Source organism: Pecten maximus, chromosome 4, assembly GCF_902652985.1.
Source record: "Pecten maximus chromosome 4, xPecMax1.1, whole genome shotgun sequence".
Taxonomy (NCBI): domain Eukaryota; kingdom Metazoa; phylum Mollusca; class Bivalvia; order Pectinida; family Pectinidae; genus Pecten; species Pecten maximus.
The window spans coordinates 2193093-2210584 of record NC_047018.1 but is presented as its reverse complement, the minus strand read 5'-3'; the positions used below and the strand labels follow the sequence as shown (position 1 = coordinate 2210584).

Below are 17492 nucleotides of genomic sequence, written 5' to 3'. Positions count from 1 at the left end.
TTTGATGCCTCCATTGTATTTTGTTTTTACATTACCAAACAGATCACAAAGTATGAGGTTGAGGGAGATACAGTTATAGTTTGGGGTTGAGAGATATAGCAAGTATCTGGTTTATATTGGGGAAAATATAGCAGCCAGACCGGGGTTCGAACCCTGGACCTCCGAACACTAGAAGAATACCTACCAATTGCGCTACCTGACCGGCGAAGTTCGACCAAGCCAAGTTTTGCTACACATTACATATAATTGGTACATCAGGTGAATACGCGAATTGGTGGAGTGTAAACCTAGCTCCTGTTCAGTAGTGACTGTGTAGGGTTTCATTTAAGTTATACATTGGTAAGTGAATACACTAATTGGTGGAGTGTAAACCTAGCTCCTGTTCAGTAGTGACTGTGTAGGGTTTCATTTAAGTTATACATTGGTAAATAAAATAATCTGCAATGTAAGATGAATTCCACCAAATTTCACAATTTAAACAGATAAAACTTTTTCAGGGTAAAGCCTCACAAGAAACAGACTCAACAGCAAGTCTCTTGTGATAAATGAACAATTTGACACCTTACACTATCAGAAAGTTCTTCATATCACTCCTACATGCTATTCTGTGAAATGTTTGTCCATTCAACATGAAACGATGGTAAGTATTTGGTGCCTATCTCCAAACAATGAAGTATATGGTACAAATCTGTAGGAGAGAACAGGTAATGGTCTCACATACCTGAGATTTCTGATAATCGATGATCCTCACAACCTGGCAGTGGTACCTATTCCCTATATCACAATGGTCGGGTAGGGCGAAAATACGAAGCCCACAACATATTGATTGGTTTCTTTCATGAGGTATTCAGGTTTGCCCAACACAATCCGAGTCACTATTTAGCATTAAAATCCCTGTAATTCCATTCTTAATAAGCCCTTTCTTATTTCCAGTGTGACGTTGACGGAACAAAAGGTATTGTTTACTAATCTCAATACACATATCTGCCAAAAGTTGGTTAATGATAGCATTCACACTGAAGAATGCTGGAATCAAATAGTGTACACCCCGTCCAAACATTGGATAGAAAAATTGTCCTCAATTCAAATCAAAGTCATGTAGACAATTATTACTGGCTACCGTTCATGTCTTTTATATGATTTTCTTTTGTTTTTTTTACCAAATTTACTCTTTTATAATTGACCACAGAATTTCTTTATTATACATCTCCAATTAAAGTATCAAAATGATTATGATTGTCAGAAAAAAAAGGAATTGTTTTAGAATACCAAATCAAGTTGACAAATATCATTGCATATTTGTTGGATTCCTGCCAGTAAACCACTTACATAAGTTAAATCTGGTCTACAAGTTCCTTATAAAACTATTGTCTGAAGATTTAACAAGTCGACAGGTCATTAGACTACAGACAGGAACAGAACATGATAACACAAACCTATACTAAGGTTCGGACTCAATCGAGAAACAATTAATAAGACTTTGACACACAGTAGGACTGGATTTACTGAAAGTGGTTAATGCTTAAATGCACGATGGCAATGCTAACAACTTGGGTTTGGTAAGGGAGGTAACTCTTGCCGTAGATCACATGTAAAATAAGGCATAATGGTAGAAGCCTTAGATTAGATTTCAATGTTTTCTATGTTAATCCACACTGTCCAAAACTGTTTAAGTCAAGTTTGGAGTATGGCAGTCTGGTTTTAAATCTGATAAAGGAAACTTAAGTAGGAAATAATCATTGAGTTGTTATAATTGTATAGTCACATTACTAGCTCAGAGTAGTGGTAGGTTTTACCCTTTAGCCAATGGTTAAGTGTACATGTGTCCAGTGAGGGAGAGCCTTGACAAGCATGGCTAGAACATTTGGCCAGTATACAGTCACATTTCCATTGAGGAAGAGCGTCCTCTACCAGCAAACTGTCATACTATTGTAGTTGTAAAGTGACAACAAACTCTCATACTATTGTAGTTGTAAAGTGACAGCAAACTCTCATACTATTGTAGGTGTAAAGTGACAATCACAGGAAATACTAAGTTTATGGCTAAACAACCACAGGATATAAGTTTTCTTTTGTTAATGATATACAGTTTGGTAATGATTTTATCTATCATTGGTATATCTGAAACTGTTGTATATCCTGTCAAGGAATTACAAAGACAACACTGTATAACCCATGTCATCTCTTACAAAATGTGATATAAGTAATAGACAATATCCAGCTCCTTAGTGAAACATGTTTAACTGAGCATGACAGAAGATTACAATGGTACTCGGAGGTGTTAATTTTAGACTCAACCAATCATACAGGGGTATATGGGATGTGATTCATTGTTGAACGAGATCGAACCACCTGGCTCTTTAAAAGTCAAAATTGACATCTTGTTTATTGCCTCAAGTGACAGCAATTTTCTCATTTTCCTTTTTCCCTGACAATAAGGAAAAATGCCTTTGCCCAATAAACAAATTTATTATCAATAATTGTTTTGTGAATTGTATTTTCCTCATAAGTATCAAGAGAAACATGTATAAGTAAAACATATAAATAATACATTCCATTACTTAACAACACTTTATATATTTATATAATATAAGAATATAGGAGTTGGAAGGTATATGACCTTGACCTTTGACCTTGAAAAAGAACAGGTATCTTCATAACCCCATGTTACATGGGTGATGCTTTTCTGATGAGATAATAAAAAGATATCACGGGGAAACTAACTTTTAAAATCTACATGACCTCTGACCTTTGACCCTAGAGAGGGATCGCTTTATCCTGGTCATGGCACCATTGTTACAGAAGGGTAAATACCTCAGACCTCAATATTCTAGACAACTCTCTGATTTAACAAATGAGCTGCTGGTCATTAACAGTCACCTGACCAATGTCTACTACATAAATAACCTTATTTAGTGATCCTGATCTACTCTACATCTGATTCTTAAAACACAGAAATCATAGAAAGTTTACTGATGTGAAGTCAGAAATATTGCAGTGTGAATATAGATCATCCATTCCTAGTCATCCTGGAGGTTCTTGTATCCAAGATAAAGAATATTACCCACATAGGTATCTCATTAATGTCTCTAAATTAACACACTCAATTGGATCTCATCTTATTTTTGCTGAAAAGAAAAATCACAACTGTCAGTCCCTGTTGGAATGACACCTTTTTTTTTAACTTTTCAACATACTGCGTTACCTATTACTACAGGGGCCGCGGTGGCCGAGTGGTTAAGGTGTCCTGACACTTTAACACTAGCCCTCCACCTCTGGGATGCGAGTTCGAAACCTATGTGGGGCAGTTGCCAGGTACTAACCGTAGGCCGGTGGTTTTTCTCCGGGTACTCCGGCTTTCCTCCACCTCCTAAACCTGGCACATCCTTAAATGACCCTGGCTGTTAATAGGATGTTAAACAAAAACAAACCAAACCAATACTACAGCTAGGCAGCACAGACAGAGTCACATGTCTGCTTAACAATGAGAATGATTTACTTACAAATACGAGCTTGCCGCCAGTCTCCTTGTTGAGTTTCTTCATCTCTTCCTTCAGGTCAACCAGTCTCTTGTGAAGGTCAATAAGTTCACTGTCTTCTGTCCTAATGTCCTCTTCGCTGACCCAACCCACGCTTGACCACACTCTATCATCATCATCACCTAGCAACCAACAGAATGTGGTCAATGGTCAGTTCCATTGATTTCAACAGTTCATCTATTTATAGACATATGCCACATAACACCTTATATCTTAAATCTTATTTTCATAGACACTACCAGATATCATTCCTGTCTTCTCTACTTTATCATAGACACTACCAGATATCATTCCTATCTGTCCTACTTTATCACAGACACGACCAGATATCATTTCTGTCTTCTCTACTTTATCATAGACAATACCAGATATCATTCCTGTCTTCTCTACTTTATCATAGACACTACCAGATATCATTCCTGTCTTCCCTACTTTATCATAGACACTACCAGATATCATTCCTGTCTTTTCTACTTTATCATAGACACTACCAGATATCATCCCTGTCTTCTCTACTTTATCATAGACACTACCAGATATCATTCCTGTCTTCTCTACTTTATCATAGACACTACCAGATATCATTCCTGTCTTCTCTACTTTATCATAGACACAACCAGATATCATTCCTGTCTTCTCTACTTTTTCACAGACACTACCAGATATCATTCCTGTCTTCTCTACTTTATCATAGACACTACCAGATATCATTCCTGTCTTCCCTACTTTATCATAGACACTACCAGATATCATTCCTGCCTTCCCTACTCTATCATAGACACTACCAGATATCATTCCTGTCTTCCCTACTTTATCATAGACACTACCAGATATCATTCCTGTCTTCTCTACTTTATCATAGACACTACCAGATATCATTCCTGTCTTCTCTACTTTATCATAGACACTACCAGATATCATTCCTGTCTTCTCTACTCTATCATAGACACTACCAGATATCATTCCTGTCTTCCCTACTTTATCACAGACACTACCAGATATCATTCCTGTCTTCTCTACTTTATCATAGACACTACCAGATATCATTCCTGTCTTCTCTACTCTATCATAGACACTACCAGATATCATTCCTGTCTTCCCTACTTTATCACAGACACTACCAGATATCATTCCTGTCTTCCCTACTTTATCATAGACACTACCAGATATCATTCCTGTCTTCTCTACTCTATCATAGACACTACCAGATATCATTCCTGTCTTCTCTACTTTATCATAGACACTACCAGATATCATTCCTGTCTTCTCTACTTTATCACAGACAGTACCAGATATCATTCCTGTCTTCTCTACTCTATCACAGACACTACCAGATATCATTCCTGTCTTCCCTACTTGATCATAGACACTACCAGATATCATTCCTGTCTTCCTACTTTATCATAGACACAACCAGATATCATTCCTGCCTTCCCTACTTTATCATAGACACTACCAGATATCATTCCTGTCTTCTCTACTCTATCATAGACACTACCAGATATCATTCCTGTCTGTCCTACTTTATCATAGACACAACCAGATATCATTTCTGTCTTCTCTACTTTATCATAGCCACTACCAGATATCATTCCTGTCTTCTCTACTTTATCATAGACACTACCAGATATCATTCCTGTCTTCCCTACTTTATCATAGACACTACCAGATATCATTCCTGTCTTCCCTACTCTATCATAGACACTACCAGATATCATTCCTGTCTTCCCTACTCTATCATAGACACTACCAGATATCATTCCTGTCTTCCCTACTCTATCATAGACACTACCAGATATCATTCCTGTCTTCCCTACTCTATCATAGACACTACCAGATATCATTCCTGTCTTCTCTACTTTATCATAGACACTACCAGATATCATTCCTGTCTTTCCTACTTTATCATAGACACTACCAGATATCATTCTTGTCTTCTCTACTTTATCATAGACACTACCAGATATCATTCCTGTCTTCTCTACTCTATCATAGACACTACCAGATATCATTCCTGTCTTCTCTACTTTATCATAGACACTACCAGATATCATTATTGTCTTCCCTACTTTATCATAGACACTACCAGATATCATTCCTGTCTTCCCACCTCTATCATAGACACTACCAGATATCATTCCTGTCTTCTCTACTCTATCATAGACGCTACCAGATATCATTCCTGTCTTCACTACTCTATCATAGACACTACCAGATATCATTCCTGTCTTCTCTACTCTATCATAGACGCTACCAGATATCATTCCTGTCTTCCCTACTCTATCATAGACACTACCAGATATCATTCCTGTCTTCTCTACTTTATCATAGACACAACCAGATATCATTCCTGTCTTCTCTACTTTATCATAGACACTACCAGATATCATTCCTGTCTTCCCTACTTTATCATAGACACTACCAGATATCATTCCTGTCTTCTCTACTTTATCATAGACACTACCAGATATCATTCCTGTCTTCCCTACTTTATCATAGACACTACCAGATATCATTCCTGTCTTCTCTACTTTATCATAGACACTACCAGATATCATTCCAGTCTTCCCTACTTTATCATAGACACTACCAGATATCATTCCTGTCTTCCTGACTCTATCATAGACACTACCAGATATCATTCCAGTCTTCCCTACTTTATCATAGACACTACCAGATATCATTCCTGTCTTCCTGACTCTATCATAGACACTACCAGATATCATTCCTGTCTTCCCTACTTTATCATAGACACTACCAGATATCATTCCTGTCTTCTCTACTTTATCATAGACACTACCAGATATCATTCCTGTCTTCCCTACTTTATCATAGACACTACCAGATATCATTCCTGTCTTCTCTACTTTATCATAGACACTACCAGATATCATTCCTGTCTTCCCTACTTTATCATAGACACTACCAGATATCATTCCTGTCTTCCCTACTTTATCATAGACACTACCAGATATCATTCCTGTCTTCCATACTTTATCATAGACACTACCAGATATCATTCCTGTCTTCCCTACTTTATCATAGACACTACCAGATATCATTCCTGTCTTCCCTACTCTATCATAGACACTACCAGATATCATTCCTGTCTTCCTACTTTATCATAGACACAACCAGATATCATTCCTGTCTTCTCTACTTTATCATAGACACTACCAGATATCATTCCTGTCTTCCCTACTTTATCATAGACACTACCAGATATCATTCCTGTCTTCCCTACTTTATCATAGACACTACCAGATATCATTCCTGTCTTCCCTACTCTATCATAGACACTACCAGATATCATTCCTGTCTTCCCTACTTTATCATAGACACTACCAGATATCATTCCTGTCTTCTCTACTTTATCATAGACACTACCAGATATCATTCCAGTCTTCCCTACTTTATCATAGACACTACCAGATATCATTCCTGTCTTCTCTACTTTATCATAGACACTACCAGATATCATTCCTGTCTTCTCTACTTTATCATAGACACTACCAGATATCATTCCTGTCTTCTCTACTCTATCATAGACACTACCAGATATCATTCCTGTCTTCTCTACTTTATCATAGACATTACCAGACATCATTCCTGTCTTCTCTACTTTATCATAGCCACTACCAGATATCATTCCTGTCTTCTCTACTTTATCATAGACACTACCAGATATCATTCCTGTCTTCTCTACTTTATCACAGACACTACCAGATATCATTCCTGTCTTCCCTACTTTATCATAGACACTACCAGATATCATTCCTGTCTTCCCTACTTTATCATAGACACTACCAGATATCATTCCAGTCTTCTCTACTTTATCATAGACACTACCAGATATCATTCCTGTCTTCTCTACTTTATCATAGACACTACCAGATATCATTCCTGTCTTCCCTACTTTATCATAGACACTACCAGATATCATTCCTGTCTTCTCTACTTTATCATAGACACTACCAGATATCATTCCTGTCTTCCCTACTTTATCATAGACACTACCAGATATCATTCCTGTCTTCTCTACTTTATCATAGACACTACCAGATATCATTCCAGTCTTCCCTACTTTATCATAGACACTACCAGATATCATTCCTGTCTTCCTGACTCTATCATAGACACTACCAGATATCATTCCTGTCTTCTCTACTCTATCATAGACACTACCAGATATCATTCCTGTCTTCTCTACTTTATCATAGACATTACCAGATATCATTCCTGTCTTCTCTACTCTATCATAGACTCTACCAGATATCATTCCTGTCTTCCTGACTCTATCATAGACACTACCAGATATCATTCCTGTCTTCCTGACTCTATCATAGACACTACCAGATATCATTCCTGTCTTCCCTACTTTATCATAGACACTGCCAGATATCATTCCTGTCTTCTCTACTTTATCATAGACACTACCAGATATCATTCCTGTCTTCCTGACTCTATTATAGACACTACCAGATATCATTCCTGTCTTCTCTACTTTATCATAGACACTACCAGATATCATTCCTGTCTTCCCTACTTTATCATAGACACTACCAGATATCATTCCAGTCTTCCCTACTTTATCATAGACACTATAAAATATCATTTTTCTTTTCAAAACTTTATTGTCAAATACTCTATTTCTATGCTTTACATTGCTAACTTTTTCAGAGTTGAGATTGGGATTTTTCCCTCTTAATAGTAACATCTCAGTATCTATAATGAAATATTGTAAATGTCCCAGGTTTTAGCCATGCAGTACCAGGCCTACAAGAGTTATGTCCCCTGTACTAGACTACATGTGAGTTACTACATCATTAAAATCCATTCTATAAAGGACTCCTTACATGTATAGTTTGCTGATTGTCCTTAAATTAAAAGATACATCTGGCCAATTAACAATACAACTCGAAACCTGATCCACAAACTGACTAAATTTATGTTGAAATCAATGACAGTAGATCTTATAAACCTGGTTTTCACAAAACTTAACCCATCGAAAGAGTCAGCCATATCTACACTTTTGTCACTGATTGTATTCACTATTTTCTGCACATGGAAAACAATTTCACTCGCTACTTGCCAAGGTAAATTTATACGACCAGTACATGTCATTAAGTGTGAAAATGGCAGATCATCCCTGTAACCTTATATCATTAGGATATCATCTAATGAGAAATGTACCAGAGACAACCAACAAGCCACATTGGATTGGAAGTTTCCAGGGAGCTGGTTTCACTGCAGCATAAGAGGAACTACTCTGACAGATAAGTCATAAAACATTTTTCTCTTGTAAGGAATAATAAATTTAGATCTCACCTTTGATTGTCATGAACACAGTATCGTCCTCTTCCTCCATCATGGAACAGCTTCCCGCGTCTATCTGGAGATACCCGCGACTGATTACTACTCCACAATTCCAAGAACTTTTCTCCAAAACCGTGTAAGCTTGTGAGGATTTCCTCGTTGGAAGAGTTTTTGTTATTTTAAAAAATTTCTTGGGTGAAATTTTAAAAACCAAATTGTGCAAATTCTACTATGTTTTGCAAAACGATTAAAAAAGGTAGGTTTTTTCCCTTCCCCCTTGATAAAAAAACCCTTTCTTTGGAAAAAAAAAAAGGTTATTCGTTTTTTTGAAACCCCCCCCCCCAAATTTCAAATTTTTAGAAATTAACCCCAAAGAAAATTCTTTTTGGGATAAACTACCCCTTTTGTAATTTAAAATAAACATTCTAAACTTCCCAAGTAAACATTATTTAAAAACAGGCCCCTACTTTAATACTTTTAACCCCATTCTCTAGATTTAACTTTTTTAAAAAATTTTCCTTTTTCTGATTTGAATTTTAAAAAAATTTTAAAATTTTTTGGAAAAAAAATTTTTCATTTGCACAAAATTTAAAAGGTTGTTAAAAAATTGTTAAAATTAAAGTTCTACTTGGATGATTTTAAAACCGTTTACATTGTTGAACAAAACGTTCCTTGATGAAAATTCCCGTTAAAACATTTAGTTTTCATTAAACCCCTTCAATTTTTAGAAAAATTTTTCAAAATATAAAATTTGAATACTTAACACAGATTCCAAAAATTGAAAAAGAAAAAGAATACTCCTTCTCTTTTTGAAAATTGTTAAAGAGCCCCGACCCTTTTTTGGCCTTACGTTTTGTAAATTTTTGAAAAATTTTCCTTTTTTTTAAAATTTTTTTAAAATTTTTAAAAAAAAAAACAAAAAAAGTTTTTTCAAAAACGAAAAAAAACGGGAAAGTAAAGGAGAGAGTTTTTAATTCCTTAACAATCCCGTTTAAAACCGTTTAGCGGTCCCTAACCAGTTGGGGATTTTTACCCAAATAAAAAGGGTGAAGGGGTATTAAAACCTTAAAAAAGTTTAAAAAGACGGGAAAAAAGTCCCTTCCGTTCAATTGGGGGTGGGGATCGTCACGTTAAAGTAAACGTAAAAAAAATAAAAAAAATTTTAAAATCTTGTATTTTAAAAGGAGGAAATTTCAAATAGTAATGGGATCGCCCCAACCTATACGGTAGATCGGGAGTCTGTACCACCTATACCAGTAGATCGGGAGTCTGTACCACCTTTACCAGTAGATCGGGAGTCTGTACCACCTATACCAGTAGATCGGGGGTCAGTACCACCTATACCAGTAGATGGGGAGTCTGTACAGTACCACCTATACCAGTAGATCAGGAGTCTGTACCACCTATACCAGTAGGGAGTCTGTACCACCTATAACCAGTAGATCGGGAGTCAGTAACCACCTATACCAGTAGATCGGGAGTCTGTACCACCTATACCAGTAGATCGGGAGTCTTGTACCACCTATACCAGTAGATCGGGAGTCAGTACCACCTATACCAGTAGATCGGGAGTCTGTACCACCTATACCAGTAGATCGGGAGTCTGTACCACCTATACCAGTAGATCGGGAGTCTGTACCACCTATACCAGTAGATCGGGAGTCTGTACCACCTATACCAGTAGATCGGGAGTCTGTACCACCTATACCAGTAGATCGGGAGTCTATACCACCTATACCAGTAGATCGGGAGTCTGTACCACCTATACCAGTAGATCGGGAGTCTGTACCACCTATACCAGTAGATCGGGAGTCTGTACCACCTATACCAGTAGATCGGGAGTCTGTACCACCTATACCAGTAGATCGGGAGTCTGTACCACCTATACCAGTAGATCGGGAGTCTGTACCACCTATACCAGTAGATCGGGAGTCTGTACCACCTATACCAGTAGATCGGGAGTCTGTACCACCTATACCAGTAGATCGGGAGTCTGTACCACCTATACCAGTAGATCGGGAGTCTGTACCACCTATACCAGTAGATCGGGAGTCTTACCACCTATACCAGTAGATCGGGAGTCTGTACCACCTATACCAGTAGATCGGGAGTCTGTACCACCTATACCAGTAGATCGGGAGTCTGTACCACCTATACCAGTAGATCGGGAGTCTGTACCACCTATACCAGTAGATCGGGAGTCTGTACCACCTATACCAGTAGATCGGGAGTCTGTACCACCTATACCAGTAGACGGGAAGTCTGTACCACCTATACCCGTAGATCGGGAGTCTGTACCACCTATACCAGTAGATCGGGAGTCTGTACCACCTATACCAGTAGATCGGGAGTCTGTACCACCTATACCAGTAGATCGGGAGTCTGTACCACCTATACCAGTAGATCGGGAGTCTGTACCACCTATACCAGTAGATCGGGAGTCTGTACCACCTATACCAGTAGATCGGGAGTCTGTACCACCTATACCAGTAGATCGGGAGTCTGTACCACCTATACCAGTAGATCGGGAGTCTGTACCACCTATACCAGTAGATCGGGAGTCTGTACCACCTATACCAGTAGATCGGGAGTCTGTACCACCTATACCAGTAGATCGGGAGTCTGTACCACCTATACCAGTAGATCGGGAGTCTGTACCACCTATACCAGTAGATCGGGAGTCTGTACCACCTATACCAGTAGATCGGGAGTCTGTACCACCTATACCAGTAGATCGGGAGTCTGTACCACCTATACCAGTAGATCGGGAAGTTCTGTACCACCTATACCAGTAGATCGGGAGTCAGTACCACCTATACCAGTAGATCGGGAGTCTGTACCACCTATACCAGTAGTTGGGAGTCTGTACCACCTATACCAGTAGATCGGGAGTCTGTACCACCTATACCAGTAGATCGGGAGTCTGTACCACCTATACCAGTAGATCGGGAGTCTGTACCACCTATACCAGTAGATCGGGAGTCTGTACCACCTATACCAGTAGATCGGGAGTCTGTACCACCTATACCAGTAGATCGGGAGTCTGTACCACCTATACCAGTAGATCGGGAGTCTGTACAGTACCACCTATACCAGTAGATCAGGAGTCTGTACCACCTATACCAGTAGATCGGGAGTCTGTACCACCTATACCAGTAGATCGGGAGTCTGTACCACCTATACCAGTAGATCGGGAGTCTGTACCACCTATACCAGTAGATCGGGAGTCTGTACCACCTATACCAGTAGATCGGGAGTCTGTACCACCTATACCAGTAGATCGGGAGTCTGTACCACCTATACCAGTAGATCGGGGAGTCTGTACCACCTATACCAGTAGATCGGGAGTCTGTACCACCTATACCAGTAGATCGGGAGTCTGTACCACCTATACCAGTAGATCGGGAGTCTGTACCACCTATACCAGTAGATCGGGAGTCTGTACCACCTATACCAGTAGATCGGGAGTCTGTACCACCTATACCAGTAGATCGGGAGTCTGTACCACCTATACCAGTAGATCGGGAGTCTGTACCACCTATACCAGTAGATCGGGAGTCTGTACCACCTATACCAGTAGATCGGGAGTCTGTACCACCTATACCAGTAGATCGGGAGTTCTGTACCACCTATACCAGTAGATCGGGAGTCTGTACCACCTATACCAGTAGACCGGGAGTCTGTACACCTATACCAGTAGATCGGGAGTCTGTACCACCTATACCAGTAGATCGGGAGTCTGTACCACCTATACCAGTAGATCGGGAGTCTGTACCACCTATACCAGTAGATCGGGAGTCTGTACCACCTATACCAGTAGATCGGGAAGTCTAGTACCACCTATACCAGTAGATCGGGAGTCTGTACCACCTATACCAGTAGATCGGGAGTCTGTACCACCTATACCAGTAGATCGGGAGTCTGTACCACCTATACCAGTAGATCGGGAGTCTAGTACCACCTATACCAGTAGATCGGGAGTCTGTACCACCTATACCAGTAGATCGGGAGTCAGTACCACCTGTACCAGTAGATCGGGAGTCTGTACCACCTATACCAGTAGATCGGGAGTCTATACCACCTATACCAGTAGATCGGGAGTCAGTACCACCTATACCAGTAGATCGGGAGTCTGTACCACCTATACCAGTAGATCGGGAGTCTGTACCACCTGTACCAGTAGATCGGGAGTCTGTACCACCTATACCAGTAGATCGGGAGTCTGTACCACCTATCCAGTAGATCGGGGAGTCTGTACCACCTATACCAGTAGATCGGGAGTCTGTACCACCTATACGCAGTAGATCGGGAGTCTGTACCACCTATACCAGTAGATCGGGAGTCAGTACCACTGTAGCCAGTAGATCGGGAGTCTGTACCACCTATACCAGTAGATCGGGAGTCATTACCACCTTAGACGCAGTAGATCGGGAGTCTGTACCACCTATACCAGTAGATCGGGAGTCTGTATAGCCACCTATACCAGTAGATGCGGGAGTCAGTAACCACATAGTACCAGGAGATCGGGAGTCTGTTACGCACCTAGTACCAGTAGATCGGGAGTCTGTACCACCTAGTACCAAGTAGAATCGGGAGTCTGTATCCACGCTGTAGCTTCAGTAGATCGGGAGTCTGTACCGACCTATACCAGTAGATCGGGAGTCTGTACCACCTATAACGTAAGATCGGGGAGTCTGTACCACCTATACCAGTAGATCGGGAGTCCTGTACCACCTTACCAGTAGATCGGGAGTCTGTACCACCTATACCAGTATATCGGGAGTCATGACCACCTATACCAGTAGAGGGGAGTCTGTACAGTACCACCTATACCAGTAGATCAGGGAGTCTGTACCACCTATACCAGTAGATCGGGAGTCTGTACCACCTATACCAGTAGATCGGGAGTCTGTACCACCTATACCAGTAGATCGGGAGTCTGTACCACCTATACCAGTAGATCGGGAGTCAGTACCACCTATACCAGTAGATCGGGAGTCTGTACCACCTATACCAGTAGATCGGGAGTCTGTACCACCTATACCAGTAGATCGGGAGTCTATACCACCTATACCAGTAGATCGGGAGTCTGTACCACCTATACCAGTAGATCGGGAGTCAGTACCACCTATACCAGTAGATCGGGAGTCTGTACCACCTATACCAGTAGATCGGGAGTCTATACCACCTATACCAGTAGATCGGGAGTCTGTACCACCTATACCAGTAGATCGGGAGTCAGTACCACCTATACCAGTAGATCGGGAGTCCTGTACCACCTATACCAGTAGATCGGGAGTCTGTACCACCTATACCAGTAGATCGGGAGTCTGTATACCCTATAACAGTAGATCGGAGAGTCTGTACCACCTATACCAGTAGATCGGGAGTCTGGTACCACCTATCACCAGTAGATCGGGAGTCTGTACCACCTATACCAGTAGATCGGGAGTCTTGTACCACCCTATACCAGTAGATCGGGAGTCTGTACCACCTATACCAGTAGATCGGGGAGTCTGTACCACCTATACCAGTAGATCGGGAGTCTGTACCACCTATACCAGTAGATCGGGAGTCTATACCACTATACCAGTAGATCGGGAGTCTGTACCACCTGTACCAGTAGATCGGGAGTCAGTACCACCTGTACCAGTAGATCGGGAGTCTGTACCACCTATACCAGTAGATCGGGAGTCTATACCACCTATACCAGTAGATCGGGAGTCAGTACCACCTATACCAGTAGATCGGGAGTCTGTACCACCTATACCAGTAGATCGGGAGTCAGTACCACCTGTACCAGTAGATCGGGAGTCTGTACCACCTGTACCAGTAGATCGGGAGTCTGTACCACCTGTACCAGTAGATCGGGAGTCTGTACCACCTATACCAGTAGATCGGGAGTCTGTACCACCTATACCAGTAGATCGGGAGTCTGTACCACCTATACCAGTAGATCGGGAGTCTGTACCACCTATACCAGTAGATGGGGAGTCTGTACAGTACCACCTATACCAGTAGATCGGGAGTCAGTACCACCTATACCAGTAGATCGGGAGTCAGTACCACCTATACCAGTAGATCGGGAGTCTGTACCACCTATACCAGTAGATCGGGAGTCAGTACCACCTATACCAGTAGATCGGGAGTCTATACCACCTATACCAGTAGATCGGGAGTCTGTACCACCTGTACCAGTAGATCGGGAGTCAGTACCACCTGTACCAGTAGATCGGGAGTCAGTACCACCTATACCAGTAGATCGGGAATCTGTACCACCTATACCAGTAGATCGGGAGTCAGTACCACCTATACCAGTAGATCGGGAGTCTGTACCACCTATACCAGTAGATCGGGAGTCTGTACCACCTATACCAGTAGATCGGGAGTCAGTACCACCTATACCAGTAGATCGGGAGTCAGTACCACCTATACCAGTAGATCGGGAGTCTGTACCACCTATACCAGTAGATCGGGAGTCTGTACCACCTATACCAGTAGATCGGGAGTCTGTACCACCTATACCAGTAGATCTGTAGATCGGGAGTCAGTACCACCTATACCAGTAGATCGGGAGTCTGTACCACCTATACCAGTAGATCGGGAGTCTGTACCACCTATACCAGTAGATCGGGGGTCAGTACCACCTATACCAGTAGATCGGGAATCTGTATTACCTATACCAGTAGATCGGGAGTCTGTACCACCTATACCAGTAGATCGGGAGTCTGTACCACCTATACCAGTAGATCGGGAGTCTGTACCACCTATACCAGTAGATCGGGAGTCTGTACCACCTATACCAGTAGATCGGGAGTCTGTACCACGTATACCAGTAGATCAGTACTTTACTGAGGAGTTTGAGGGAGGGGATCACAACAGTCCTTACTTTACTGAGGAGTTTGAGGGAGGGGATCACAATAGTCCTTACTTTATTGAGGAGTTCGAGGGAGGGGATCACAATAGTCCTTACTTTATTGAGGAGTTGGAGGGAGGGGATCACAATAGTCCTTACTTTATTGAGGAGTTGGAGGGAGGGGATCACAATAGTCCTTACTTTACTGAGGAGTTGGAGGGAGGGGATCACAATAGTCCTTACTTTATTGAGAAGTTGGAGGGAGGGGATCACAATAGTCCTTACTTTACTGAGGAGTTGGAGGGAGGGGATCACAATAGTCCTTACTTTACTGAGGAGTTCAAGGGAGGGGATCACAATAGTCCTTACTTTATTGAGGAGTTGGAGGGAGGGGATCACAATAGTCCTTACTTTATTGAGGAGTTGGAGGGAGGGGATCACAATAGTCCTTACTTTACTGAGGAGTTCGAGGGAGGGGGATCACAATAGTCCTTACTTTATTGAGGAGTTGGAGGGAGGGGATCACAATAGTCCTTACTTTATTGAGGAGTTGGAGGGAGGGGATCACAATAGTCCTTACTTTACTGAGGAGTTCGAGGGAGGGGATCACAATAGTCCTTACTTTACTGAGGAGTTCGAGGGAGGGGATCACAATAGTCCTTACTTTATTGAGGAGTTCGAGGGAGGGGATCACAATAGTCCTTACTTTACTGAGGAGTTGGAGGGAGGGGATGACAATAGTCCTTACTTTATTGAGGAGTTCGAGGGAGGGGATCACAATAGTCCTTACTCTACTGAGGAGTTCGAGGGAGGGGATCACAATAGTCCTTACTTTACTGAGGAGTTCGAGGGAGGGGATCACAATAGTCCTAACTTTATTGAGGAGTTCGAGGGAGGGGATCACAATATTCCTTACTTTACTGAGGAGTTGGAGGGAGGGGATCACAATAGTCCTTACTTTACTGAGGAGTTGGAGGGAGGGGATCACAATAGTCCTTACTTTACTGAGGAGTTGGAGGGAGGGGATCACAATAGTCCTTACTTTATTGAGGAGTTGGAGGGAGGGGATCACAATAGTCCTTACTTTATTGAGGAGTTGGAGGGAGGGGATCACAATAGTCCTTACTTTATTGAGGAGTTCGAGGGAGGGGATCACAATAGTCCTTACTTTATTGAGGAGTTCGAGGGAGGGGATCACAATAGTCCTTACTTTACTGAGGAGTTAGAGGGAGGGGATCACAATAGTCCTTACTTTATTGAGGAGTTCGAGGGAGGGGATCACAATAGTCCTTACTTTACTGAGGAGTTGGAGGGAGGGGATCACAATAGTCCTTACTTTATTGAGGAGTTAGAGGGAGGGGATCACAATAGTCCTTACTTTATTGAGGAGTTGGAGGGAGGGGATCACAATAGTCCTTACTTTACTGAGGAGTTGGACGGAGGGGATCACAATAGTCCTTACTTTATTGAGGAGTTGGAGGGAGGGGATCACAATAGTCCTTACTTTATTGAGGAGTTGGAGGGAGGGGATCACAATAGTCCTTACTTTACTGAGGAGTTGGAGGGAGGGGATCACAATAGTCCTTACTTTATTGAGGAGTTCGAGGGAGGGGATCACAATAGTCCTTACTTTATTGAGGAGTTGGAGGGAGGGGATCACAATAGTCCTTACTTTACTGAGGAGTTGGACGGAGGGGATCACAATAGTCCTTACTTTATTGAGGGAGTTCGAGGGAGGGGATCACAATAGTCCTTACTTTATTGAGGAGTTCGAGGGAGGG

General features: G+C 41.5%; 2 protein-coding genes across 3 annotated transcripts in view; one reads left to right on the top strand and one right to left on the bottom strand.

Annotated features, from left to right (window-relative positions):
- LOC117324957 (titin-like) overlaps nt 1-9028 on the bottom strand; it is a 97949-nt gene extending 88921 nt beyond the window's left edge. Inside the window, exons 1-2 of one of the 2 annotated variants that reach the window (XM_033880799.1) lie at nt 8868-9028; nt 3504-3661 (exon numbers count right to left, since the gene is read on the bottom strand). In XM_033880799.1, coding sequence (XP_033736690.1) covers nt 3504-3661; nt 8868-8910 — 201 coding nt within the window. In that variant the 5' untranslated portion in view covers nt 8911-9028. Of the gene's footprint in view, nt 1-721; nt 799-3503; nt 3662-8867 lie in introns of those variants that run through there. The other variant, XM_033880801.1, reaches the window with a different exon arrangement.
- LOC117324839 (uncharacterized protein DDB_G0290685-like) lies at nt 8909-17461 on the top strand. Its single transcript, XM_033880667.1, has 2 exons — nt 8909-8991; nt 16135-17461. Exons 1-2 carry the CDS (start codon nt 8909-8911, stop codon nt 17459-17461), a joined length of 1410 nt encoding a protein of 469 aa, XP_033736558.1.
- The last annotated feature ends 31 nt before the right edge of the window (nt 17462-17492 follow it).

Bases quoted from the DNA above. Each gene is read 5' to 3' on its own strand.
- LOC117324839 (XM_033880667.1), top strand. From the start codon at position 8,909: ATGGAACAGCTTCCCGCGTCTATCTGGAGATACCCGCGACTGATTACT. The intron at 8,992-16,134 runs GTAAGCTTGTGA...TTTATTGAGGAG, and splicing joins GAACTTTTCTCCAAAACCGT to TTGGAGGGAGGGGATCACAA.